At 50.5% G+C, this 27,981-nt stretch overlaps 1 protein-coding gene across 3 annotated transcripts in view; it reads right to left on the bottom strand.

The window, feature by feature from the left end:
• Positions 1-26,727, bottom strand: part of RHOQ (ras homolog family member Q) — a 34,690-nt gene extending 7,963 nt beyond the window's left edge. For all 3 annotated transcript variants that reach the window (XM_044263640.1, XM_044263642.1, XM_044263641.1), the window contains exons 1-2: positions 26,527-26,727; positions 25,899-25,957 (exon numbers count right to left, since the gene is read on the bottom strand). In XM_044263640.1, coding sequence (XP_044119575.1) covers positions 25,899-25,957; positions 26,527-26,668 — 201 coding nt within the window. In that variant the 5' untranslated portion in view covers positions 26,669-26,727. The remainder of the gene's footprint in view (positions 1-25,898; positions 25,958-26,526) is intronic.
• Between the last annotated feature and the right edge of the window lie 1,254 nt (positions 26,728-27,981).

The following is a 27,981-nucleotide window of genomic DNA, read 5'->3' as shown; positions in this document are numbered from 1 at the left end:
ATTCAGCCTGAGTAATTAGAAGTCCAATAGATAGCAAATTAAAAAAAAGAAATAAATTGTCCCCTGAGCAGGCTGTACCCTGCATCACTGTATGACACTGTTTACACCCACCATGCAGGATGTCAGGTGAACTTCATGTGCAACGAGGACCCGGATTTGGGGGATAAATAGGCTGAGGCATACAGCACCTTTCATCTCCAGCTTTACTTTCAAAATTTGGCGACACAAAGCAAGTTGAATGTGGAGCAACAGCCGTTATTTTTAAATAGCCACTTAACCAAAGTAAGAACACCTCAAAGCCGGTTCTCTAGTGTCCTCCTAAATTACCCAATCAGTTATATTTTAGTTCTAAGGTTTTAAAAAGGTAGATATTTAAATATTTCCACACCGTCAGTGGAACATTCTCAGGAGTAGAGAAAAGCATATTAAAGACAACTATCATGGGGCACCTGGGTGGCTCAGTCAGTGAAGCATCTGCCTTCAGCTCAGGTCATGATCCCAGGGTTCTGGGATCGAGCTCCGCATCCAGCTCCCTGCTCCACGGGGAGCCTGCTTCCCCCTCTCCCTCTGCAGGAGTCCCCTGCTTGTGTTTGCTCTCTCTCTCTCTCTCTCTCTCTCTCTGTGTCAAATAAGTAAGTAAAATCTTAAAAAAAAAAAAAAGACAACTACCTTAATATGAGAAACTATGGTAGGTTTGGTCAACAGGATTGTTGGATGGCTTAGTAAAATCTTTAGCTTCTTATCCAACTCGTGAAGTACCAGAGCTATCCATTTTTCAAAACTGTGTTCTGAGAGCTTCGTGATTAGGCTCTCCATTCTTGTCAAGAGTCTTTGTGATGATGACAGCCCGAACCCCTGAAAACTATCACGCTCTTACAACCTGACCAGAGTCGGGCCACAAGAAGGGCCTGAAGAAACAGGCCTTGACAGGAAACAGGAAACTGCAGCAAATGCCCATCAGCCATGAGACCTCTCTTCACATAGTTCGGCCGCCAGGGCCCAAGAGCGCCCCTACTTCTGCACCACCTCGGTCCCCTTCCTCTGGACCTTGGTGCTCCCTCCTCCTTTTGTGAATTCTGTGTAAAATAGATGTTTTTAGGATGTGCTGGCCTGTTTAAAATACATATCCAAAACTTAGAGCTGAAGCAAAACCACCCAGAGTGGACAGGGTAGGCCTGATCATGCTTTGTTAGCTGGCACGCTAAACACACACTTATCTTTCAACTCAACCAGCAAAGATTCACGGAGCCCCCACCTCATGGGAGATGTTCCAAGGAGACACACACACAAAGAAAGGAAATAACGGTTCCCTCTGCCCCATGGCTCGTGGTTCTGTTGGCAGTTCAGGATGTATACACGGACGATAGTTATAGGGTGCCTGGCTGTCTCAGTCGGTGGAGTACGCGACTCTTGATCTCAGGGTTGTGAGTTCAAGCCCTACGCTGGATGTAGAGATCACTTAAAAATAAAATCTTTAAAAAAAAAAAAAAAAGACCTATACGATGAAAGAAAGAAAAGTATAAACTAAAGTAGGTATAAATGCTTCATCCAAGAAGCATAGGACTGTGAAGTGCAATCATCAGGGCAATGAAGGACAAGACTCAGATCATATGCGCAAAGCGCTCTCATAACATATCTGTATGTTAAAAAAAAAAAAAAAAAAAAGGCAACCAGCTCACACGGGCAGTGATGTGCACAATGTGTCTGTGGGCCTCAATGGTGCTTTGTGGACCTCAAGGCCCCAGCCTAGAAGAAGACATCGGGGCGCTGGTGCGGCCACACGCAGAAATCTAGCACCGAAGAGGAAAAATCCGATGGATGGGGAGAGACACGAATATTTCTAACAGTCTCTGCTCAGGTGGGTTCATGGTAAGGAAGACAAAAGTGTGCAGACACTTCCTCACAAGTCAGAGCAGGGTAAACACTAAGAGTGACAGTAATGAGGCGAAGCTAAGACTCAGAAGACGCGTATTTAGTCGTGCCTGACTGAACAGAAAGGACTGGCACAGACGCCAACTGCCAGCCACATGGCTTTGGTCAACTCACTTCTTTCTTAGAGGCTTAGTGTCTCTGTCCACAAACTGGGAGAATGTCAGGGACAAATGCCTTGAAGGCTATAAAGTGCTCTAAGGAAGTTTTAAACTGCCGAAGAATCCAGGATGTTAGCTCAATTGAGGAAATAGTCATTTATCAAAACCTACAAGAGTCTTCCTCTGTAACAACTTACGATGAGAAAAAGCGGGACCACAGCAGATTAATTCTTTAATAGGCAAGCCCCAGATGTCCGAAGTCTAGAACAGCTTCTGACTCCTTGAGGAGATAAAATGTACGATGAGAATGGCCCTTACGACTGGTGGCTTGTGGAACAAAAAGGGGCAACTCTGTCACTTTCGAAGTGCGCAGCAGCAATCTCTAGCCGAACATCTGTTTCTAGTAAGAAGCCCAAAAATAGGTATCAGGCACGGCTCTGGGAACACTCCACCCCGCAAAGCAGGCTCTCCCAAAGCCAGGAGGCCACGTGCACCGCAGCTAGCTTCTGAAGATGAAAAGTGTTTTGTCAGAAGGCCAACTTATAACCACTTCTGCGGTCATTCTCCGTAGTAGTAGTCTGTGAAGCCCCGTCTCCTTTGTGTAGTTTCTGGGTCACCTTTTGAGTTCATTTTGCATTTAACTCTGTGAAATGAAAACATCACTTTTCAGCCCCACCCCCTCTGCCCCCTTAAAAATAACTGTTTTTCCAGGAAACTGGGTTAGGTCCCTTTGAGGAGCATATTGTTAAGTGGGTTCAACAAGCATCCACGATGAGTTTATTGAATTTACCCACCCCCTCCCTGAACTAAAGCACACTGGGGGAGGGGAAGAATTTTGTTAAAGGGCTAGAAATTCCTAAGAGGTCAATGTTTTCAAAAGGTCTCCAAATATTTGGCTTTATTAGTATTTTTTGAACTTTAGTTTGGTTGTAAAGCAGTATTTCTAAGACCACCGGCCCGAGTAGCTGTTAAGTTAAAAAATTCTTGAAATTGAAGGTTTAGCCTCTAATTTTTGGCGACTGTCATCTTCATGTACTTTGATGCACAGTTAAGTCAGTCTTCCAATTAACGTAACGATTATTTGAGAGCTAGTGAACTGGATCTTTGGCTTCTGTTCCACCACCATCTTCCTCCTGATCACCCTCCTGATCCTAAGTCCTGTTCAGACGGGCAGGAGAAAAAGGAGAGAAAATGAGGCATGGGGGAGCAGACAGACGGTGTGCTCCCCGACCAAGACCTCACAAACCAGCACTTCCTCATCTCCAGAAAGAGAGGCCTGCCCTGGATGGCCACATCCCACGCTGAAAACTGCTCAGCCTCATGCTTTCCACCCTTGGGAGCAGCCCTCGTAACAGATTTCATGTGGGAGGAGGCTTCAACTGCTGGCTAAAAATCAAGCGTTAGGATTCTCTTTTCTCTGCGCTGACCCCACAAGGCAGAGGATCAAGACTTCGCTAAATATGGCCCTTCGGCGAACTTCCTTTCCCCATCTGTGAAGGGAGAATCAATATAGCAAACACATGTTAAGATACATGAGCGAGCTGGTCAAGTGTTTTGAGCTCTTCAACACACAAGCCTGACTTTCCAAAAAAAGACACACCACAACTTCAGAGCTGGCGCGATTTCGTTTGTGCGCAGCGAGACAACTTCCGTGTTGTCAAGGACCGAGAGCTCAAAGTCTGTATCGTCTGCAGCTATAATGACGCGTCGCTTTCCCTGAAACGGAGGTCAGCGGGCCTAAGGCATGCACACAGAAAGTAAATTCAGGCCACACGCCCATGCAGGATACTCCTTTTCGGGTTTTCTCAGCACATTTCATGGTGGTGGAAAATTCATTCATTTATCCCACCGAGTATCCAGCACTAGGCGCTGGCCATGGTGTAGGCTACGGTGAAAAACACACCCGGCCCCGGAGGCTCACAGGGTAGCAGAGGGAAGGCAAGTGCGTCTCAGCTCAGGCAGGACTGCTCCTCATCGGAGGCTTTTGGAGATGTGGGGGTTGTTTCTATGGTCAACACCAATGGGGGCTCTCCTGGCAATGAGGGATGGGAGCCAGCATCCTATGTAACTTGTGTAACGAATAACGGTCCCAGGTACCACGGGACTAGTGAGCGTACTGCGAGGCGTTGATAAACATGACAGACCCTTTTATAAAGACCCGAACTAGGACCTAACTCCGTTGTACATAAAAGCACAAAGTATTTGTTGTGCAGTTTTCATGAATTTTCTAGGATGGTAACTTCAGTGCAAATTGAAGGAGAAAGGTAGACCATACTTTATTTGGCTCAAAACATAATAGGAGTTGCACGTTATTGTAGAAAACGGCACACCACAGGCAATATCGCTCTTTGCGTGGAACTACCAATAAGACACAATTATACTCGTCAACCTTGATAGCTGGGCCTTCGTGGTCATTCCACCTGCATGTGTAGGCATCTGACTACTTCACTGTGATCTGTGGAGCACTCAGACCTGCAAACTTAGGAATTTAATACTGAAATAAATATTTTTATTGTGACTTTCCTTTTATTCTCCTTCCTGTCGTAAGATGTTACGTTGATTTAAAATGATGTGTATCAAGTACGCCTCCTGCAGATTTCATTTGAGGAAGAGGAAAGGAGACAGGTTTGTTATGAAAAGGGGAGATGGGTCTGACACAGTTGAGGCACGGAGGCAGGCATTTAACAAAATGAGACCAAAGTGACAAGAAATGCAAATCAGGATAGTTGCTCAGGGGGAAAATAACCCAGGAGGCCAGGTTCAGTCTAGGGGTGAGGAAAGACCTGTTGGGTGGAAAGACTCTAACCTGAGATCTGGGGGGCAGTTTAAGGAGGCAGATACTGGACAGTATGTGCAAAAGCCCTGCAGAATCACCCTGACAGACAGATGAGGTCCTGGGGAAAGGCCAGAGTGACAGACAAGGCAGGGCTGGAAAGGAAGCCATCCTGGACCATCAGAGCCATTGCAATGGAAAGTTATGGAAAGGTTCGGGGCAGGGAGGAAGTGGTATAACTTATTTTTTTAAAAAGGCAATTCAGGCTGCTTTGTGGAGAATGAATTAGAGGTGGACTGGAGAGCTGGAGAAAGGCCGTGACGGTAATTCAGCCTAGAGAAGATAATAGCATGGACCCAGTGGGAGTGGCCGACAGCTGGACAAATGGAGGATTCTAGATCTACCCTGGAAGTGGACTCAGACTTGGGAGACAAGCTGGACGTGGAGCTGAAGGTCAGGGAGGGCTCTGGAAGAATCCAGGGTTCAGCTTGTGCAGCTGAATGGATAGATAATGTCTTGGACAGAGAAGACAAAGCCTGTGGGTAGAGAAGCACATGAGGAAGAAAACTCAATAGGCCAGTTGCTGGACGTATTAAGCTTCAGATGTCAAGTATCTGGTCAGGAAAGCGTATGTGGAGGAGCTCTCTGCCTTCTGAGTGTCTAGATGCTTCCTGGGAGCTAAATTAGAAGCATTCCAAATTCGACATTTCTGCATTACAATAATTTCTTCTCTCTCAAACGTGCAACTCCTCCTATGTTCGCCCTCTCAGTGAAAGATACCACCACTCAATCAGGTGTGAGCCAGACCCGGAGACATCCCAGATACTTAGCAAGAGAGCCCCTTGCCCAGGCGCCCACTGTCCTTCCCCTCCCAAACCTCTTTACCTGGGTAGTTCCTATTCAGCTTCCAAGCTCTGGTCTAAAAATCTCTGCATCCAACAAACCTTCCCTGAACCTGCAGTTCAGACTAACACCCACTGTTCTGTGCTTCCTTGGCACCCTGGGCCCCTCCCGCCATCTCACATCTTACATTCTACTAGAACCGGACTGGCTCTCTTCTTGTCTGTATCCTCCACAGACTACCTGAGGGCAGGGGACAGTTCAAAGCCTGGCTCATAGTAGCGGCTTATTAAATTATTGTTGCATGAATGAGGCTGGTGTGTTCAAAGGTGAAGCCCAAAAGGTTCCCGGCTGCCGGATCGCCGCTGCCTTGCACCGGGCTAGCTACAAAGCTGGAGAAGGTGGAGCAAGTGAATTCTCCATCAACAGGCTAGTGTCTCCCACTGCGTCACCGCCGTCAGCCAAGAATCAAACTGCCTCCTGCAATCAAGGCAATTTTCCTGTGATGCACTGAGGGGTCCAACCCTTTGGCCTGAGCGATGGGAGCCCTGAAGTAATGGAGCCTCAAACCGAGATCCTTGCAGCATTTTTAGTTCCTGCTACTGCTCTTCGCCGCTGCCTTTTCTTCAGTGCCTTGACCTTTACTGTACCTGGGTAAGGAGGATATTGTTGACTGTCTACCCAGCACCCTTCTCCTACTTCTACCCTTCCAAAACCGATTTAGTTCAGCCCCATCTCTCCTTCACCCCAAGGCATGCCTCCACGGCCTCAGAGTCCAGACTCAGCTAAGGTGATCCCTGGTTAGACTAAGCCGTCTTGGAGTGCCACTGGCCACTGTCAGGTTCCTGAGTGGGTACCTGACCTAGGTTGTCCAATCAGAATGAAGTAGCCCCTGGATTTTTCCACGGGGTTCATTACCGACCCCCAGGGTCATGGTCACTGGTGTTTGGGCGGGTACATGATCTGAGAAGTCCGATCAGAATGAAGTATTCCCTAGACTACCTGAGGTAGCAACCCCCGCCCCCGTCTTCTCCGGCTGCTCCTCTACGTCGCTTTCCCTCCCCCCATCCACCCCATCAGTATATAAGGATTTGTCCCTCACTGGCCCCATCTCTGCAGCTCATGGAGACTTTCTACATCAGCCAGTGCTCTGGTCCCTGTACCACACTGGAGCAGGTGCTGCCCCAGGGTTAGCCACACACAGGGAGGCATATGGGAGTCCCAGGACGGACACTGGCAGGGGCCCATCCACATCTGGGCCACAGGTCACCTGGGCCTCCTACAGCAGGGGCTGGAGGGACCACATGGAGCACAGACAGCCAACACAGAACTGGGAGTTAGGGACGAGCTAGATCCAGGAGAAACACCATTTTCCTCAGCTGGGGACTAACACCCACCATTCGTTCTCTGCCTGTGAGGCCAGGGAAGACGCTCTCAAAGCCTGAAGCCACCCACTGACATGGATACTTACTCCTGGGCTTTTAATGTACTAGGAAGACAAGCAGCCAAATGGCAAGAAAAGACCCCAGGAACGACACTCCGATTAAGCCTGAAATGCTGGTTTCTCTCCATGCCCAGAATGAGGCAGCCAAACTGCACGGAAGAGCTAAACCATGACTAACAGGCCCATTTGGAATCCGAGTACTTGAACCACACTCCTTAGCCAAACATACAGTGCAACCTGCCATCTGAGACGAGAAGACTTCGGGGCGGGCAGTTAAAATCAGGGCAACCTAATGTAGTTCACAAATACACTTTCACGGAACAGACCCTTGGAAAAACACACAATTTAGGTTAGGGTGATGAACACTGTAGCAACTAGATCGAGGTGCTGGGTTTGCGACACTGTGAATGTACTAAGTGCCAATGGATGGTACACTTTAAGATGATTAACTTTATGTTGCATCAATTTCACCTTAATTTCAGAAAAATACACCCTGGTCCACAGGTGTGCCAAGTGGAGTCCTCGTGCCTACCCGCACACGCGCACACAGACACACAGACACATTCTCACAGAGATCTCTTTGAAATACAGGGCAGAAACACCCAACGCATCAAGTCCTGGGGACCTGAGTTAGATCACCACTACGCTGCTCCCAGTGTTGAGCAAGGCTTACCCCTCTTGGGGAGCGCTCTATACCCCTGACTCTACCTGCCTTACATCACTTCCTTTATCTGCCCCTCTTCAGCTCTGGACTACAGAAGATTCCCAACAGAGCTCTCCCAGTCCTGTAGCAAGTAACCACACCACCTTACTCCAGTCTTATTTCACTTCCCAGCCCCGGGAAGGGCAGCTTGCTCCCGCGTTCACGCCAGCTCCAGCTTTCCCACTCATCCTGCACCATTAGCCTATGACGTAGGGCAGCTCCCACTTTCCAGAGGAAGAAGCCAAGGCTTGGAAAAGCTCCTCCCGCATCCAGAGGCCCAGGAGAGTGGGGCAGAAGTGAGGCAGGAACGCCGTCCTAACAACTACTTTAGAGCCCTCCTAGCCCCTTTGTTTTGACCAGGCTGTGGATCATAGGCTCTGGACACAGACTATTTAAAACTCTGAATCACAGGCTTACTAGCTATGTGGTCTTGGGCAAGTTACTTTCCCCTTCTTTCCCATATCTAGAAAATGGAGTAAGTGTTGGGAAGACTGAATGAGAAGGAGCTCCATACAGTAGGAGAGGCTCTCCGGCGGATGTGGTAGCTGTTGGCTTATGACCGTGCGCGGGGTGGTTCCTTGTCCACTTGGTTTCAGCCACTTTGGGGCAGAGGAATAAGCAGGTGGCAAAGGAGGGCTAACAGTGAATCAACTTTGTGGGAAGCACACTGAGAAGTGTTGCTGGTTTCCTAAGTGCATAGCTGGTGGCAGGCCAGGCCAGAAGGCAGCATTTTACTGCACATGGACCGTGGCACAGCCGCCGTGGCCTCGCAGGCTCGTAGGCTCACAGCTGCAGGCAGTTTTCAGTGGCTATGGAATGGTAACCGGACGCACGTTTGCGCCGGCAATCCCGTGTGTTCCGAGAGGCTCCGCCAATCCACACACCCGGCGCTCCCACTGTAGAGAACCTGGCTGGGGAGCTGGGGCATGTGTAGAAGCAAACCAAGAGCTGGGGAACCGAAATCAGAGACAGGCAGCTGTGCCCAGGGCACCAGGTGAAGAGGTGGGGAGACTCACTCGAGCAGCTGGGCGGGGCAGGGGGGACCATGGTTTTCAGTCTTAGAGGTGTGGGCCATACGGTGTGGCCAGATTGCATGGGTACCTGCGCAGTGCCCGCTCCGGGCCCACCAGCTGCTCCCCACTAAGGTGAGTCCCGTTGAGCCCGCCATCCAGCACGTCGGCTCCCTCAGTGCGTGTGTCATGTGCTGCCTGAAGTCAGACAGAACACCTGTCCCTTCAGGGAGGCATCACCTGACTTAGGTGATCTAGTAAGACACTGGCAGTGGGGGGCAGGGGGCACTGAATTACAGACGGGGAGCCAGAGGGCTTGGTCGGAGGTCTGGCGCTCCCGCTCATGGGCCATGAGGGTAACCTGCACAAGTTATTTCGGTGTTTCTGGGTCTGTTTTCTTATCCATTAAAAAAAAAAAAAAAAGAAAAAGAAAAAGAAAAAAAAGGAGGCAGGACAGGAAGATAATATCACCTGCCTCTAAAGGTCGTTGTTATGGCTAAATGAAATCAACACATCCAAAGAAGGAGTCAAATGTAGGCACAAAATTAATGACAGGGGACGCATGTGCTAAGTGGCACATGAGTTCAGAGGGGAGAAGGTTTGTCCACCCTTGAGCATTAGAAAAGTCTGTGTGGAAAAATCCACATGACCTCATGTTTCTGTATTAGTCTCCCACCGTGGCACAGACCTTCAGAAGACTTCCCTGGCCCTCCCCCACGGCACCCCTTAGAAAGTCCAAGGCCTTTAGCCTGGTGGTGGAGGCTAGCCACCGCTGACATCCAATCTCCTCCCTAACTTACGACTACCAGCTTCCCTGATGACCACCCAATGGAGGCACTCTGCTTCTCTCCTATGCATCTCCCTCTGTGTTTTCTCTTGGCTTGGGATACCTTGTCCCGCCTGTGACCCTCCTCATCCCAAACCCATACACAGGGGCCATCTTCTCACCTAAAAAAACTGCCCGTCCCCAGAGCCCGTCCTCCTGCCCGCCTCCCGCTGTCATTAATACCTGTAGGTACAGTGACTAAGTCAAGGGAACTTGACACCCTAGGACACCCTAATTCTCAGACACTAGGCTACATTTTGCAAATTAGATTAATGAGAATCAAACTGCAGCTGTTATTAGTCATCTGCAATGTGGGTCACACTGGAGAACACCCAAATCTAATCAAGGGGACTAAAATGTATCTAAGCAAATCTATAACCTAATACAGCATGTTTTGGCCTGGCTGAAAAATAGGTTAACTGAAAAGTCGTGGTCTATACAGACTCTGCACAGTCTAGTAAAGAAGAAATTGCATAATTAGAATATCAGTATCCACCTAGCTCTGCCGATGGTTAAGACACTGGCTGTTGTGGACACACAGATCATAGTCACTAGAGAGCCACACTCTCCTGTGGAAGGAAAAGCTTATCAGAGGGTTCCAGGACCTAGATATAATATACATTTCCTCTAAGATTTCTAATTCTGTGTGCTGCAAAGCCTCCATCCCAAGCAAGCCAAAATTCATTTCCCCAAGTCCCCTGATGCTAAGGAAAGCTGCACTGGATAGCAGGCACCGGAAAGCATATCCATCACTCTAACTTTGTTCTTCATATTTATGTTTCTAGCTAAGAAAAAAAAAAAATGGGATCACTTTAGTTAAATCCCAGCCAACTGAACACATGCGTTTATCTCTGAGTGCTCCAAAATCCTCTAACATTATGGTAATTAAAAAAAAAAAAGGCATAAAGCCACAGGGACAAAGCAAATAGGAAAGGAGACAAGAGCAAAACAATTCTAGAAGCTGGGAGGAGGAAGAATGAGTGGGACTTGACTTAGCAGACTCAGGAGGACAGCAATGAGAGGAAGGTAGAAGGCACCTAAAGACAGAGCCCCCTGAAGGTGTAGGAAGGGCAGCTGCCTGTTCTTCTGCAGGTGGACTGAAGCTGGAGCCACGGACAAGGGGATGACGTGTGTCTGCTTACACAGCATCTAAATTCCAGATGCGGTTCTCTATCATGGTGAGGGCTCTCCCCAACCCTGACAACAGGTGGGGGTAGGTAGTATCCGCAGCGAGTAGAACAGAGGGTCCCCTGGTTGGGAGGATGCAAGATCCAGTTGAATGTCCTAAACACAAGGTCAGGACACATGCTAAAAATTAAGACCACTACTCTGCTTCCACCACTCGCTTCCCAGAATGGTGGCAGCCATGCCTGAACCCCTCAGACAGGAGAGTGGAAGATTCTTTTCTAAGGAATATGAGTAGCCCAAGGGGAGAGACCTAAAATCTGATGTTGAAGAGTCCCCAGTGAAAAGGCCCCAACAGATCACCTCTAGCAATGGTTCTCAACTGGGGGTGCCAGGGGTAATGAGGGGTCATGTTGCCCCAAGGCAACATTTGGGAGACATTTTTGCTTGTCATGACTGGGACGAGATGCTACAGGCACCTACCTAGTGGGAAGATACCAGGGATGCTGCTAAATGTCCTGCAATACATAGGACGGCCACCATAACCAAGAATTTTCTGGCCCAAAATAAAATCGAGAGTGCTGAGGTAGGGAAATCCTGACCTTCAGTAAGGACGAGAGTCAGCCAACTTCACTCATACACACAGAGCTTCCCACATGCCACTTCCCAGTGCCACTCTCATAAAAGTGAGTGGACCTCTGAGGAACGACCATTAAAGACAGATCCAAATGTGATACTATGCAAAGAGACATAAAGCTTCGAATAACTATCATTAACATCCTTAGAGAAATTAGAAAAGACAATCAAAAAAGCAAAACAAACTAGACTTAGAAGATGCCAAAGGAAAAGAAAAAGGCGCATCTAAAGAACAGGAAAAGGCTCTTAAAAATTAAAAATAGAACCACAATGGGACACCTGGATGGCTCAGTGGGTTAAGCCTCTGCCTTTGGCTCAGGTCATAACCTCAGGGTCCTGGGATGGAGCCCCGCGTTGGGCTCTCTGCTCAGCAAGGAGCCTGCTTCCTCCTCTCTCTCTGCCTGCCTCTCTGCCTGCTTATGATCTGTCTGTCAAATAAATAAATCTTTAAAAAAAATGAAATGACTTCTTAAAAATTAGAGGAAAAAAGAATAAAGAAGTAAATTTCTACATATATTCAGTATCACCACCTAGAGTCAAACACTAACATTTTGACAGTTTTGTTCCAATTTTTTTCTTCATATATGACATATATGGGTATTTTTCAAAGTTGTCATCATGAGATGTGTGTGTGTGTGTGTGTATATATATATACACACACACAGTTTTGATCCCTGCTCTTTTACACATAACACATCATTAGCCTTTTCACTATCTTTAAATATTTGTTGAAAGCAGGTATTTTGGAAAAGATTTTATTTATTTGAGAGAGAAAGAGAAAGTAAGGAGGGAGAGGGAGAGAGAGAATCTGAAGCAGATCCCCCCTCCCTGACTCCTCAGTCAGAGCCTGATGCGGGGCTTGATCCCGCGATCGCAAGATCATGACCTGAACAGAAACCGAGAGTCAAATGCTTAACCGACTGAGCCACCCAGGCACCCCTTGAAAGCAGATTTTAATGGCTGTGATTATCCTAATACACATCATGCTATCATTTAACAAATCGCTTTTTAATATGCATTGATGTGTTCACAATTTATCACTATTTTAAAAATCATGAAAAAAAAACAATTCTTTGCAAATCTGTGTACTCTGAATGCTTCCTTGGTGTAAATTTATAGAAATGGATCCCTGAAGTGATCTTTGCCAAATTAACCCTCAACAGTTTGGGTCTGCTTTTACTCCGAACAGTGGTGCACAGAGCATCAGCTTCCTTAACTCCTGGGTATCAATTTTTCCCATCTTGCCCAACTTGATAGGTAAAATGAAAAGTTTTTGTTTGCATTATCTCTGCATATTGTAAGTTCACTGGCTAGAATAGTCCCTATTTATCCACAGGGATACATTTCAAGATCCTCAGTGAATGCCTGATAAGAAAATAAAACAATATACTATAATGAAAGTTATGTGAAGTGGTTTCTCTCCCTCTCTCAAAATATCTTACTATAGATATGGACTTGCCCTCCCTGTGATGCTGTGAGATGCTAAAATGCCCACGTGATGAGATGCAGCGAGGTGATGCTGTAAGTCAGCACTATGACGTAGCGCTAGGTGGGACACTCCTGCCCTTCCGATGGCATGTCAGAAGGAGGACGCTTCCGGACTGCAGCTGACCACGGGTAACTGAAGCTTCAGGAAGCAAAACCCCAGGTGGTGTGGGGGATTACTGTATGCTTTTCCTCTTTGGGGAGCTTTTGGTTTATGTCTTGTGTCTATTTTCCCACCGAGACCACATGGTAAATTACTCCTTTGGCAACCTCATTTGTATCTGGATCTCTTATGAGTTAACACAAATCAGACCCATGGACCCAATGATCCGTGAGTGCCTGGGTTGTTGCTTCTGAATCTCAATGGCCTCACGATCTGTGAGGCTCTGGGCAAGTAGCCAAGCAGTGCCACACCTTTGTGTCACGCCTCACGTTCCACCATTTCCACCTTCTCACGGCACATCACATTGTTTTCTTTCTCTCTTTCTCTTTCTCTCCCTCTCTTCCTCCCTCTCTATCCCTCCCTGCACATCACATTTCTACTTGCATTTTGATCATCTGTATACATCTTCTCTTCCTACTGGACTCTAAATTCCTACTGATGGGTCTTTATTCCTCACCTCACCTGTGTTTAACAGATACTCTTAGATCTGCTGAATAAAGATATAAAGGTGTTGGTGGGGGTTGGGAGACTAGGAACAGAGGTACAGATTGAACCAGACCCTGGAAGGGGAAATGGGAGACCAGCTCCATCCCCGCTCAGGCAGGGGTGAAGACAGCGTGAGGCTATGCGCAACAGAGCTCTACTTTCTGCCTCAGCACCCAAAAACGGGTTCCTAGGACCTGGGCAGAGTGTCCATGTAATAATGGCTGATAAAAAGGAATAAAAAGGAAAGACGTGGATTATTCAGCCATAAAAATGAAATGAATTACTGAATAACCTATATTATATATAATAATATATATATATACGTGTGTGTTTATATATATATATAAATTCTATGAATTTTGAAAACATTACACCAAGTGAAGAAGCCTGACAGAAAAGGCTGTATATTACATGATTCCACTTCTGTGAAATAAGCAAGTCCATAGAGATAGAAAGTAGTTCAGTGGTTGCCAGGGGCTGGGGGACAGGAAAATGGACAGTGACTGCTAATGGGTATAGGGTTTCTTTGGGGGATGATGAGAATGTTCTGGAATTAAATAGTGGCAATGACTGTACAACTTTGTCCATATATAAAATCCACTGAATATGAATTATATCTCAATATTATGAGAGGGAAAGAAGTAAAACTCACACACCCATTGGTTTGGTCCATGAGGAATTTCAGAGGAATCGGTTTCTTTCTAACATCAGCTTGCCTGGACAGTGATGCTTCCATGCCACTCTGTGAGGTGGGACAGCAGGGTGTCCCAGCTTCCTGCAGGGAGCACTGGTGTCTCCCCTCCTTCCAGGCCAAGCTGAACAGGTCAGCCCAAGGGCTCTCCCCTCCTCTTGCTGTTAGCAGAGTGCCACAGGACAGGCTGGAGGGACGCCTGCCCAGCGACACACTGCAGGGCTCCTGTAGAGCCAGACTTGCTGGAGAACAGTTCACACCCTGGTCCGCATTTTATCCAAGCAGACCTGGCAGCCTTTCTGCTAACGGGTTCCAGGAGTTAAGAAATGAGTTCTGTTATACTTAAATGGGCGATGCTTTAGAATGACTACCTATAATCTGATTTTAAACACCTTCCGTAATGTCCAGACAGATCAGAATCCCCTTTAAAATGAGCTGTTCTCATCAGAGAGGTTCTTTCCATAATAATCTTTCCGACGGATGCCCCTAAACCCCACACTCACCTACCTCCTGCTGGGATCCCCCAACTTTTTGCCAAGTGCTGGGCACCACGGGCAGTCCCCCTCTGAGGGCTTATAATCTGGGTGCTGAGGAAAGAGTTCTATATGAATGAGACCAGAGGCTAGGATATGGCCTATAGACAATTTCTCCGTTGAAATTCAAAGAAGGGGCTCAACTGCAAGATGTCCGGAGTCACAGAGGAGGGAGGAGGTCACAGGGCACCTCAGCCTCAGGAGGGCCTTCTCACTTCCCACAGATCTGGACAAAGACCTGGACGAAGGCTTCAGCCTTTACACACACCCCCAGAAGGAAGCAGGGAACCTGCCACCTCTCTCCTCTTGTCGCTCATATCCAGCCCCTTCCCCATTCCTCCAGGGCCAGAGGCCACTAGAAACAGCCCAAGGTAATAAATGTGAGCCCTGAGCCAGCTCACTGGGGAGGACAGCCCTTTGAAAAGTAAGCTGGGGAAAATGGAATTTTAATTAAACTGGACATTCAGGAGTAAATGTTCTCTCTCCCTGGCAGCTCTTAGAGGGGGCGTACTTTGAGCCAACACATTCATAATCCCAACCATTATGCCATGTGAAAGAAGATGGTTTTTCTATACTGAAACAAGCTGGGGAAAAAAAGAAGGGGGGGCAGAGACAGAGAGAGAGGGAGGGAGGGAGAGAGAGGGGGAGGAAGGAAGGAAGGAAGGAAGGTAGGTCGGTCGGTTGGTCAGCCAGCCAGGAGAATGGAAGAGGACACTTACACAGAAAGCTTTGGTCAGCCAGAGTAATTACTGCCGAGATGCATGTCTGAGTAACAGCCCTTCCTCCAATTGCTCCTGGTGACCTGCCTGGGGACTTTTAATACAAAAGGACGTCATAGCCCATCTGTTGCTTTGGAACTAATTTAGCACAAACCAAACTGTCAGAGTCCTCAGGGGCAGGTCTGTCAGCACCTGGAGTGCTAACCTCAGCTACAGTGAACAGAGCAGGGCCCAGGCCCCAATCTGTCTAGCCGCTTAAGGCACAGAAGAAAAATGCCTTGGCACTTAGACCTCATCAAGGAATACCAGTGGAGCCTACTATGTGCCCTGGGCCAGACAGCACATCAGTGGAGCCAAGGGCAGCTTAGGAAGTTCTGTTTCAAGTTCCTTCTGATAGTGCCCTTGGCCACATCTGTATCAAACCAGCTAAGTAGGGAGCTTCAATTCATTCCAATAAGTATCAAGAGTCCCAGCCATGTGTACAGAACTAGAAATAGGATGCACGGCACTACATTTGGTAGCGTAGGGGTTAAAAGTAAATAAATTATGCTCCCTGCACTCCAGGGACAGTGTCTGGGGGGGCGAGTGCATGTATGTGATGTCTGTGTGTGATGTGTGTCCAGCATATGCATGTGTGCATGTGTATATGCACAGAGTAGGTGTGTAAATCCATGGAGGATGTGTATAGTGTGTATATGTATGGTGTGTATGTATTTGTATGGTGTATATGTGATGTGTGTGGGGTGTGTGTGTGTATGGGGTTATGTGTGTATATGGGGGGTGTGTGAGGTCTGTCTATGTGCATGGTGTATATGTGTGTGTGTGAGGGAGTGTATACGGTGAGGGGTATGTATGTGGTGTGCATGTGTGTGGTGTATATGTGGTGTGTGTGTGTGTGTGAGGGGGTATGTGTCTACGTATATAGTGTGTGAGGCATGTGTGTTGTGTGTGTGTGGTGCGTATATGATATGTGTGTATGTGTGTGTATGTGTATGATGCATATGTGGTATGTGTGGTGGTATGTCTCTGTGTGATGTACGTATATGATATGCGGTGTGTGTGGTGTGTATACGTGCATGATGTATATGTGTGTGTGTGGAGGGGGTGTATGTGGTGTGAGGGGTGTGTGTGTGGTATATATGTGGTACGGTGTGTATGTATATGAGGGGGTATGTGTCTACGTGTGTAGTGTGTGAGGCATGTGTGTAGTGTATATGTGTGTATGTGTGTGGTGTGTATGTGTATGATGTATATGTGGTATGGGGGGTATGTCTCTGATGTATATATATGATATGCAGTGTGTGTGGTGTGCATGTGTGTGGTGAGTGTGTGAGGTGTGTGTATGTGCATGGTGTATATGTGTGTGTGTGGAGGGGATGTATGCGTGTAAGGGGTGTGTGCGTAGTGTGCATGTGTGTGGCATGTATGCGCGTCTATGTGTGTGAGAGGGGGTATGTGTCTATGTGTATAGTGTGTGGGGCGTGTGTGTGGTGTGTACGTATATAGGTGGTGTGGGAGGAGTGGGGAAAATATGGGGGGGCAGGGGAGGGGCTGAGGGGAGGCGGCTTGCTATGAGGAGATAGTGAGTACACAATATTTAGTAACTCAGACTTTTCAGCCCGCATCAGAATCCCCCGGAGGGTCTATAGGAACAGAGCTGTTGGGGAGTTTCTGATTCAGGAGGTCTGGGGTGGCCTCTAAGAAAGTGGATTTCTAACAAGTTCTCAGGAGATGGTCTCGGTGTGAGGAGCACATCTGAGAAGGAGGGCGGTAACTCAAACTTTGCTGAGCATCTAGTACAGGGCAGAATCCGACCTGCGCACTTCCTGCGCCTACAAATCAACCTGGCAAACCCCTACCGAGCTGAGCTCTCACGCGCAGCCGGTCTCTTACCAGAGCCGGGCCCCTCTGCCCTCCCACCCCGTAAACAGGGTGAGGACCCTACCCTTTCGCTGAACTGGGAGGACCAGAGGCGTCCCCCAACGGTTTGCTGACAGACTGCATGAAGGTTTTCATTTCATCCTGAAACCACGGGGGCTACCGCAGGGGCTGGAAGAAAGGGGTCCCTGCAGAGCTCATGTCCACGCAGACAGCTCAGGAAGGCAAACAAAATGAGCAGGGGTGGGAGAGGCAGTCTCTGGTTGTCAACAGGGAATATTCAGTTGTAAGTGGGACAGACTGGATATGTTTCATTTGGAAACAGTTTTCCCCTAAAAAGGAGCTCTTAGGGGGAGGAAGGCCTAGAGCAGCCACTATGGGGACAGAAAAGGCACTGTGGCAGGCCAAAGCTGGCCAGCCTGGCGGTCCCCAGTTACCAAGCTCATGTCAGGTCAAGGTTAGGAGGCCACAAACAAGGGGCAAACAAGGGCAAAGATGCAAAGGGCTGGGGAGGGAGCTCCTGGGCTGGAGGAGAGTCAGCTGAAGTTAACATAGAACTTTCCCAGTCCCCCCTTCCCTGCACCCAAAGGGCACTGAGCAGCTTCCGCATCCTCACCCACAGCTCAGCCGCCTGCACCACCAGGGGAGGCCTCTTTTCAAGCAGGAGTGAAGGTTAATGAACACACTGGCCAAACACCCTTCACTTCTGGGGGCCAGCGCTTGGGGGGCCAAGTGAGCAGCAGCCCCGACCCCTCCAGCACCAGACACCATTCCACCAGCTCTTCCATCTGGAAAAGCGATGCTCTCCGGGTGTACTTGTTGCATGAAAAATCCAACGACGGAATAGGGGTGATGTAAAAGACACATTTAACACTCTGGAGCTGATTAGCATGAGGAATTTAACATAAAGAACCCAGGACTTGGAGAGGGACAGCTTGCTTGCTGTTGTTGCCTTTCACCAGCTTCGTGGCCTGGAAGGCGTCCTTAACCTCCCTGACCCACAAACGGAGGCAAACACCACTTGCTTCCTTTCCTCACAGAGCGGGGGAGAAGCATCTGGGAGGTACCAAATGCAACATGCTTTGCAGTCTATAAAATACCACTCGGGGGGGGAGTGTGTCGTTAGTAAAACCCTCCGATTCTACCCTGAGTCTAGGCAGGGCTGGCAAGTCTGGGGAGTGGGAGAGAGGCGGCTGGTTCCCTGCTCCCACCAGCCACTTGAAAAGAAGACAGTAACAAAAATAAAGTCCCTCCCCTCCCCTTTCTGTTCTTTCTATTAAAATCAACAAGCAACACAGCACCAGATTAATATCCCTCTAATTACTAAGTTGTCAGTTACTGGGTGAAACACTCCCTCATTTAAAGATCAGCCTGGTTCCACAAGTCGACACTGATACCAGGGATCTGGGAGCCATATGGACACATTTGGGACATCCCACTCTGCCTGTGCTCCCCATCCTCTTCCTCCCCACCCAGAATACAAGCTCCCGGTGACCTTCTGCCGCGTGACCTCATTCAATCCAATACTCCCCCTTGTCTCCCTTCACGGGACGGAGACGAGATCACGAGTTCTGTACGTGGTGGCGGGGCGGGGGGGGGGCAGCAGTGAAGTTGCTGGGCAGGATGGCTCCTGATGGCTGCTGGAAGGGACCACCCAAGCCGAGGGTTGCCCGTCCCAGGCCCTAGCCCTCGGCCTTGAGCCTGAGAACTGGAAGCTTTGGTTTGATCCAATGACTCTGCGAGGTGGTTCATCTACCATCCCCATTTCACAACTGAGAAAAAGGAATTTCCAAGCCCTGGTAGTGCAGTGTGGGGGCTCACAGCTGCTACCAGTATCCTCTACTCTCTCCCACCTCTTCCCGCAAGCCCACATCTTCCACAAAGCTCAGCTCTGCCACCTCTTTGGGGGAGGGACCATGCAGCAGTTGGTTTCATAGGATGAGATTTCCCAGCTATGTGGGCCATCTGACCCCTCCTGTCCCCTCCCATGGAACACAGAGCCAATGCTGCATCAACACCACGGGAGCTGAGCTGGTGTGGGCCCCCAGCACCGGCCCAGACCATCACCCCCAGCCACCACGCAGGGTGACTACGGCAACCCTGGGAGGCAGACATCATTGCCCCCGTGCACCAGGGTGGGGGAGCCAGCTGGCCCCCCGGCCTTACAACATCAGAGAAGAGGAGTGGGATTCGGAGCTGGTCTGGAGAATCCAAACCCACACCACTTGCAAAGGCCTGAGCCCGCGAGAGTTCTGGGGGACGGGCCCACTGGTGACCACTAAGGGATGTAATGGCTGCCTGGGCATCCCTCCGAGCCTGGGATTCCTTTGACCCTTGTATCATCTAAAGGCTCTCACCTTAGTCTTGGGTTAACCTTTTCACAGAAATGAGCTGACAGCCAAAGAAAAATCAACTCAATCTGAGAAGTATTTGTCGTATGCCTTCCATGCGCTAGGCACCTTACTAAGGGCTGGAATCGGTGAGGAGAGAAAGACAGTCTTCACAGAGCTCAGAGGGAGCGAGGAGCGGCCCCAGAGGGCCTGGCAGGCAGTGGATCTGGGAGAACTCTCCTCCAAGAATCCTGGGAGAGCTCCCATGAACCCGCCATGGCCCCAGGCCACCAGCCCGCCCGCCTCTCCACCATCCTCCCCACCATCCTCCCCGTGCTTCCTCTACCAAGCAGCTGCCTGCCAGAAACTAAAAGAGGAACAGCAAACTGCTGAGGGCAAGGAATTGCTCCTTGATCCAGGCTTGCCAAATTAGGGCAAAACCAAGCCCGCTCAAGGGAAAAGGAAATCCAGCTGAGACTCACCAATTTCAGTTTTTAAAGACATGTGTGGTCTTGGTTTTTATTTTTTTGTAACTTCTTCTCTTCCCTCCTCCTTGCAGTTTGCTACTCTGTATTGGAGGCCTCTGGCCCACTGCTGCCAAGCCATGTGTCCTTGCTGGAAACTGACACCTCCATGGAAAGCTGCTTTGTTCTGTCTTGTTCCAATACCATTAGGTCTCATCTCCTGAAACCCCAAATTCCACAACAAAACCGCAAACACCAGGTTCCCCATAAGGCCTCTGACCCACGAGCTGTAAAATAATGCCTCCCATCTTTTTTCATCACTGGGCACACATAGAAATGACAACATTTGCCCAGGCTCCTTGAGGTTGCACAAGGCCCCCCACCCCTCCCGGGGCGGACAGGATGTGACCTGAGCACACCTGTAACACCCGCTTCTGATACACCTGCTGGGAAGCACTGGTTACAAACATCTGTAAACCTCAAGACCACCACGACCGATGTGGAAGAGGCAGCCTGATGGGTCAGAGGATGGGGACAGGGCCCATGTACACACAAACGGAAACCAGTGAGAGAGGACGCAGACCGTCCCCACCCCGGGGTTCCTGCCTGCACAACCATGGTCTGAGCTGACACATCCCAAACAGCTGAGCAGAGTGACAACAAGGGGAGCGCGGAGCACTGGGTCACTGCAGAGGCGATGGAGCAACAAAGGCCGTCCACCCTCCCAATGCAGGGAAGGAAACCAGCGTTACGTGTGATGTGGTGCAGGCTGGAGATATAAATAGCTTCTAAAAAGGTGAGGGAAAACGCACAGCCGACAAATCTAGTAGGTTACTAAGGGAAACCGAGATGCTTAGTACCCACGGCTCACCTGTTGAAGCTGCGCTGGGGCCCAGGGTCTGCTCTCTGGGCACTTCCAGGACAGAGTGCCGGGCTGCGGGCCCCTGGAGCCCGTGGAGTGCGAGTGTGTGCTTCCCACGCCCTACCGATGCGCCCTGCAAGCCCCTTCCAAAGGAAGGAAAACCTTCTTCCTAACGGCCTCTCTGTCTAGTTCCCATAAGCCTACTTAACTCTCAATTTCCCCATCTGGCAAAAGTCTACCTCGGCAGATAACCAGAGGACAGGCAGGAGAAGCCCAATGAGTGGCAAACTGCGGCCCTCCCCCTGGTCCCTTCCTGTTCTACGAGGCCTTTAGGGGCCTGCCACCCCAGGAAACACAGAAGATGGGGCATTCCAAGGCTGCCTCCCCTGGAGATTCCCTTCTGGAGGGGAAGTACTTCCCTGCTTCCCCAGAGGGCTTGGAGGGCAGCCACAGCTGCTGGGCTCTGTCAAGTAAGAAACAGATCTCACTTGTCACTGAAGAGCCAACCCCAGGGACACCTAAGTTAAAGCTATTTATAGCTCTATGTATGCATCCTTGAATCTGTGTGTGTTTCAGTCAACAGACATAGCAACACCACACCCAAAAGCATACATATGAACTTCCACACACACAGGCAGCAGATAAATCTGGAACTTTAGGGAACACAAACGCACCCCCAACACACACCCTCCTGTGGGTGGGTATTCTGGGACCTGGGATAAACTGGGCGCCAGTCCTTCCCTCTTGAGAGTATTAAGTTCTGCCTTCCTGCCAAGGATGAAGAGATCAGCCTGGAACCCGCAGCCCAAGAGCACCTTGCCAGGTGGCTCTGCACCCCACAGAGAGCGAGAGCTCTTCCCACTTCCCCTGAGCCCCAAACAGCACCGAGGCAGGAGGGAAAACACTGCCGGTCCCATCCCTCCCTGAATGGACAATGGGTCTGCTGCTACAGGGCCTCCACTGCAGTCCTGAGAGACTGGCAAGAAAGGAGAAGCTCCACAGAGGCCCAGGCCAGAAGCCAGACCCCTCCACAGGGCCCTGGAGACGGGGAAGCCACCACTGCCCTCAACTTCCACTCCAAAATGCTGGGCGGTCAAAATGTCAGGGCCACTCCTGGGCCACCCAGGGGCTTTGCCAAGCAAGAGAGGGTGCTTCCCTTTGGCCAAGGGTGTTGGGGATGTTGAGGGATGTGCCCAGGCAGGGCACATGACGCGGACTAAAGCAGCCCAGCACGCACTCATGCTCATCATTCCCTCTCCCTCCCTCTCCCTCTGCCAACAACCAAAGAGGCCAAGGGGGAAGAGACCTCCTCTGGAAGGCCAAAGGTCATCCACAACAGTCATCTTCTATGTTACCTAATGTGAAAATTGGGCTAATGTTACCTACAGTTTTGAACTTGACTGGAGTCAAAGAGACCAAGAGCAAGCACAGACTGGAAGTTCCCACTCAAGGGAGACACTGATTCTGTTAGTCAAATACAGTGAGTGAACATTCCGAGCCAAGATTATGGAGAGAAAGTGACGTTTTCCAGGGCTGTGCGCTTCCTCCTCAACCCTTCTTACGTCCCCAAGTGGAAGAGACTGAAACCTACAGACCGCACTTGTTTCTCAAAGTGCACACAGAAAGCCTGTTTTCCGAAGTCTCTCTCCCGTCACTGGGCACACAGGCTCTGACGGAGAAAGGACACCATCTGATACCACAGGGCTTGTGGAGCAGGGAGCACTGGACCGCGTCCATGGGTCCAGTGGCGGGGACTGCGGGAATCCTGAAGTAGGAGCTGGCTCCATACCTCGGGGTGAGAAGGTTCCAGCATCTGGCATCTAGTGGAATTTCTATCAACTCCAAACATAATACACTATTCTCTTCCGCCTGTGACTCCCCTCCCCCAACAAAGCTGCCCAGAGTACAGTACAATAATTTCTTGTAATATTTATACCCATCTACTATGAGTGAAGAACAGTGTCAGCTGCTTTTATGTACATGAAACAGTTTAAGCCAGTCTACAACACTGCAGCACAGTTTCGAATTATCCATGTTCTTACTAGATCACAAAGAAGGTTAAGTACAGCCAGAATCACATGACTAGTACAGCAAGGTGGAGATCTGAGCCCAGGCCTCTTTGGTTCCAAAGCCCGTGGGCCTTTCTCTGTCATCTGTGAGGCTTAAAAATGTCTCTCTATATGTACACATGTGTGTATGCATGTCTATGTGTTTACTGATCATGACTTATCGTAAGATTAATCTGATACTGATTCATACAGGCATGAGAACTTAATGACCAAGAACAACACAGGAATCTCTTATTTAACACACATGAACAGATACCGGGTTCAGACACTTCTACATCAGCCATGGCAGACGTCTATCTTAAATTTATTCTTTTGTAATCCCTAAGTGCTTAGCACAGTGCTAGGTATACACTAGGCACTCCTCATTTCATCCTGTTGATGATTACATTGCTAAGATTGTTTATTAGTAATAAACTCTTAAACACTGAAAGATGAATTATCACTAACTTTGATCTAAAAGGAAAAGTTCCAAGCACTCCTGGGTGGCTCAGTCGGTTAAGCATCTGCCTTCGGCTCAGGTCATGATCCCATGGTCTTGGGATCAAGTCCTCCATCAGGCTCCCCACTGCTTGTGTGTGTGTGTGTGTGTGTTCTCTCTCTGACATAATAAATTTTTAAAATCTTTAAAAAGAAAATAAATAAATAAAAGGAAAAGTTCCAGACATTGGGAAAAAAACACTAAGGGGCCCTAAAACACATCTTGGCCAACAGAGTAGATGTCCCACCACTGGGTCAAAACAGTAATATCTGAACCTTACTCATAGTTTGATGCCATTTGATATGTGTCTTACAATCTCTGCTGGACACAGCAATCATGAGGACGTATGGGAAGCCCTGGTTTTGTGAGTGGGCTCAACTTCGGGTGATGATTAGAATCTGGGTTCTCTCCTCTGTAGCAGTAGCGCACGACCCCCACTCAAAGAATGGCTGTCCAGGTTCCAGGTACTGAGTCTACAGACCCACAAGGACTCTAATCATCCCAGGCGGCATCTCAGCCCACCTCAACCGGGAGCAAATTCAGACCCAGGTCATAACCCCAGCAATACCTGTCAGTAGCTGTGTGATCTGAGGTCAGCTACCAAGCTTCTCTGAGCCCCAGTTTCTCCATCTACAGAGAGAGACTATCACGGGAAAAAAGAATATTTCACATGGCTGCCCCATGCCTGATATGCAGAAGAAACTCAGTAAATATTAGTTGGGTTTGAATGTGCACAGAACAGCTCTGACATACACCCACCCTTTTGAATAGGGCTCGTGGTCAAATGAATGGTCATGGTGACAAGTTAAAGGAGGAAAGGGAAGAGGTGGTAGTGAGAGCAGTTAAAATTAGAGATGATATTTAAAAACCAGTCTCCTTTTCAACCAACGATTTCAACCTGTTATTTATCAACCCATCCAGCTCAAAAGTTGGGTTTTACCTAATGGACTGTGTTCTGCCTCTTGCCCTCCATACGTTCTGATAGAGTAACTAACAGCTACAAGGCAGGCATCCAAATGGGGCTCTGGCAAGCTAAGGACTGGTTGTACTGACCTGGGTGGGTTTGGTGAATCAGGACGGCCTCTGGCACCTTGCACTGCCCACAGTTTCTCTATCCTCAGATGCTTTTCTAACTTAACAGCTTAGAAACCAGAAGCCACATCAAGACACCCTCTGCAAGGCATTTTTCAGAATCCAACCTGGTACAACAATTCTGAAATCCAAATCTAGAAAAGCTACAAAGAAAAGATCCCCTTTATTGAGCACCTACCCAAGTGTGCCAACTCAGTGCTGAGCATCTGGCACAGTATATGAACAGGGTATGTTTTCCATCGTAAGATAAGGAAACTGCACTGACACTTGCCAGAACACTCTCTAAGCCCCTCAGCTGTTCACATGTCCTCAAGGACTCAAGTCTGCACCACACGTGGAAACTTCTGCCCAACCCTGCATGTCTAATAACAGGGCTGGATTCTGCAAAACTTCATTACAGGCAATCATCCCACCTCCACAGCAAAAGTGGGTCTAGGAAGAGGGACAGGGACAGAGAGGAGAGCCACCTCTGCTATGCTAATGATCAGAGGCCGCCAGGAGGACTGTGAATCTTCTTTCTGCACAATAATCTCTCCCAAAGAAAACCCAGACAGAGTCACCTGGCCTTCCTACGGAAGGGAAGGGGGAGGGAAAAAAAAAAAAAAAGCTCCTCCTCCAAGATTCATACTGAACGCCTAACCCTTTTTCCTCCTCCCTCCCCAGGGGGAGTGGCTGGATGGTGGCTGTTTCTTTTCTTTTTTTTTCCCTGTGGTCCTCTGGTAACACCACAAATTACGTTTGCAGGGACTCGAGTCCCAGAGTGCAATGATGTTGTAATAAACAGAACCGGGACCAAATGCCTTCCCATCATATTAGATGATGCCATTTCGCACCAATCAGGCTCCTCCGGCAGGCAGACCACTCACCAATGAGGGACCAGACAGAGGCTGCGAGGGGGAGACCTGGTCATCTGCAACTAAAAATAAGGGCGCTTCTTGATTGGCCGCTGCCACTTTGCAACAGGAGTTGGGACCCACACACCAGGCACCGTACAGAAAGCACACACAGGCAAAAACTTTCATAGCCCAGGGGTTCGCATGGGGTGGGCAGGGATGGGTTTGTTGTTAGGGTCGGGTTTTTTTTGTTTTTGTTTTTTCCTTTTCCTAATTTGCTGACTTAAAAAAGAAATAATGACTTGATCCAGACGGGCCCCTCGAAGACACACCCTCCCTCCTAGACATCTCAGTTTCCAAAGGCCACGTACAGCCACCCTGAATTGAGGAAAGGCAAGGGGGTGTCGGCCAGGGGCCAAGACACTCACCTGTCCGGCCGTGTCATAGAGTCCCAGGAGATACTGCTTGCCCCCTACGGTGACGCTGACTGCAAGGGCAGAAGTGGGGGCGGGGAGAGAAGCTCCATTATCCGAGGTCTGGGGCAATCTCGCTCCCCATCAGGACCTGCTTTTGGCAACCCAGCCGGAGGCATGCGGGCGCTCCCCGGGAGATGTCACCCCTTTTCCCTTGTGCCGGGCTCACTGTTAAGTGGCAGCGAGGACGGGGTGTGATGTGGCCCCACTTGCCCACTCCCTTCTCCCAAGTCCCCTAGCCACGTCTCGACCAGTGCCCCAAGTTGTTTCCCCCGGGGTTTGGGGTAATAGGGAGGAGCCCATGGGAAGGTCAAGAAGGTCGGCCCAGGCAGTCCGAGGGTTGGGAACTGTGGGGAGCCGGGACTGAAAGGGGGTGGGGCGGGGTAGGAAGAGGGGTCTCCCGGGCCCCTACAGGGAGGGCCAGAGGGGAGGCCTGGGGGTGGGGCTGGGAGCCCCGCGTAAGGCCGGGCTGTGGGGAGGGTGCGGAGCGCGCTCGGGGGAGGCGGTGAGGGGGCTCCGCCAAAGTTGTTCCAAAGTTCCCGGCCCGGGGAGCGGCCCCTTAGTCAGCAGTTCCGAGGCTTACCTGCGTAGTGGTCGAAGACGGTGGGCACGTACTCCTCCGGGAAGGCGTCGTTGGCATAGCTCATGAGTAGGCACGTCTTGCCCACCGCCCCGTCGCCGACCACCACGCACTTGAGCATCAGCGCGCCGGGCCCGTGAGCCATGCTGCGGCCGGCCGGCCTCCGGGCATGGTCCCCCCGGAGCCCCCGCCCCGGTCCCGGGCTCAGCCCCAGCCCGCCTGGGGGGTCCGCCGCCGCCGCCGCCGCTCCGCGCAGCAGGGCCGCCCCCCCGGCCCCATGCAGCGGCTCCCCCCGCCCGAGGGGAGGGGGCGGCGGGCCCGGGGTGCTGCCGCCGCCTCGGTCGCTGCCCGGATCCCCGCCCGGGCCCCGGTCGCCTCGCCCGCCCGCTGCACCCACCGCTCGGCGCCCGCGCCCTCTCCCCGGCCCGGCCTCCCCAGGAGGATCCGCTGGATCATAAGACTGGCCGGCCCCGGGGGAGACAGCAACTTTGGGGAGGGCAGCGGAGGGGAGGGGCCAAGCGGCTCTCCCCGCCCCGCGCCGGCCCGGGCCCCCTCCCGGCTGGGCCCCGGAGGAGGGCGGGCCCAAGCGCCTCCCGGAGAGCCGGCCGCCTGCCCAGCGCCCCCGCCCGCCGGCTGCGCGCCCCGCGCCCCGCGCCCGGCGCCCCGCCCGCCGCTCGGGCCTGCCGGCTCAGCCTAGCTTGACTCCCCGCGAGCGCTGGGGAGGGGGCGAGGGGGAGGAGCCACGGAGTAGCAAGCCGGGGCCAGAGCCGGGGCCGGGGGGCGGGGGGGGGGGGGGAGGAACTGATGGGGGGAGGGGAAGGTGAGGCTGGGGGAGGTGGCCGCAAGGGAAGCGCTCGGGAGGAGCCGAGGGCTCCTCGCGGTAGTGGCCGCAGCGCCCGGAAGCGTCCAAAGGCCCCGGTGTTGGAAGAAGCCGAGGAGGCCTCTTGGGGGAACCACGACGACTTAAACGGTGACGCAATAGTCATGCAAAATTATACATAGATATTTAAACTCCACCCGGAAGGCAGGATCTGTACTATCGGCCTCTAAGGGCACAACAGAACTAGAAATCCGGGAAGGAAGAAAGGCCAAGAGGGTTTAAAAAACAATTTTTTTAAGGTGTTTGGGGTGATGGGGGAGGGGTGGTGGTGGCCCCACAGCTGGAGAGTAGGAACTCGGGCTTATGGCTTGGTTCCCCATCCCACCACCACCTCCAGGCTCTTCACAGCACGGAGCTTGAATCATTTACTTTGAAACTGGTGACTAAGGGAGTTACAGCATCTTGAACCACTGAAGCAACCCCCGGCCAGCCAGCAAAGGGGGACCCAGCCGGCTCTGGACGCGGCAAATTGACCCGTGCTTCCTCTGGAGGCAGCATCCTCAGAGGTCCTTCGAAGGTGTGAGGATGTGATCCCTGAGGAGTGATACTCTTGTTCTAAGACTTGCCACTGACCCCGG

Source organism: Neovison vison, chromosome 8 (assembly GCF_020171115.1).
Source record: "Neovison vison isolate M4711 chromosome 8, ASM_NN_V1, whole genome shotgun sequence".
In the NCBI taxonomy this organism is placed as follows: domain Eukaryota; kingdom Metazoa; phylum Chordata; class Mammalia; order Carnivora; family Mustelidae; genus Neogale; species Neogale vison.
Note: the sequence above shows the minus strand (reverse complement) of the source record. Positions and strands in the feature narration are given on the sequence as shown.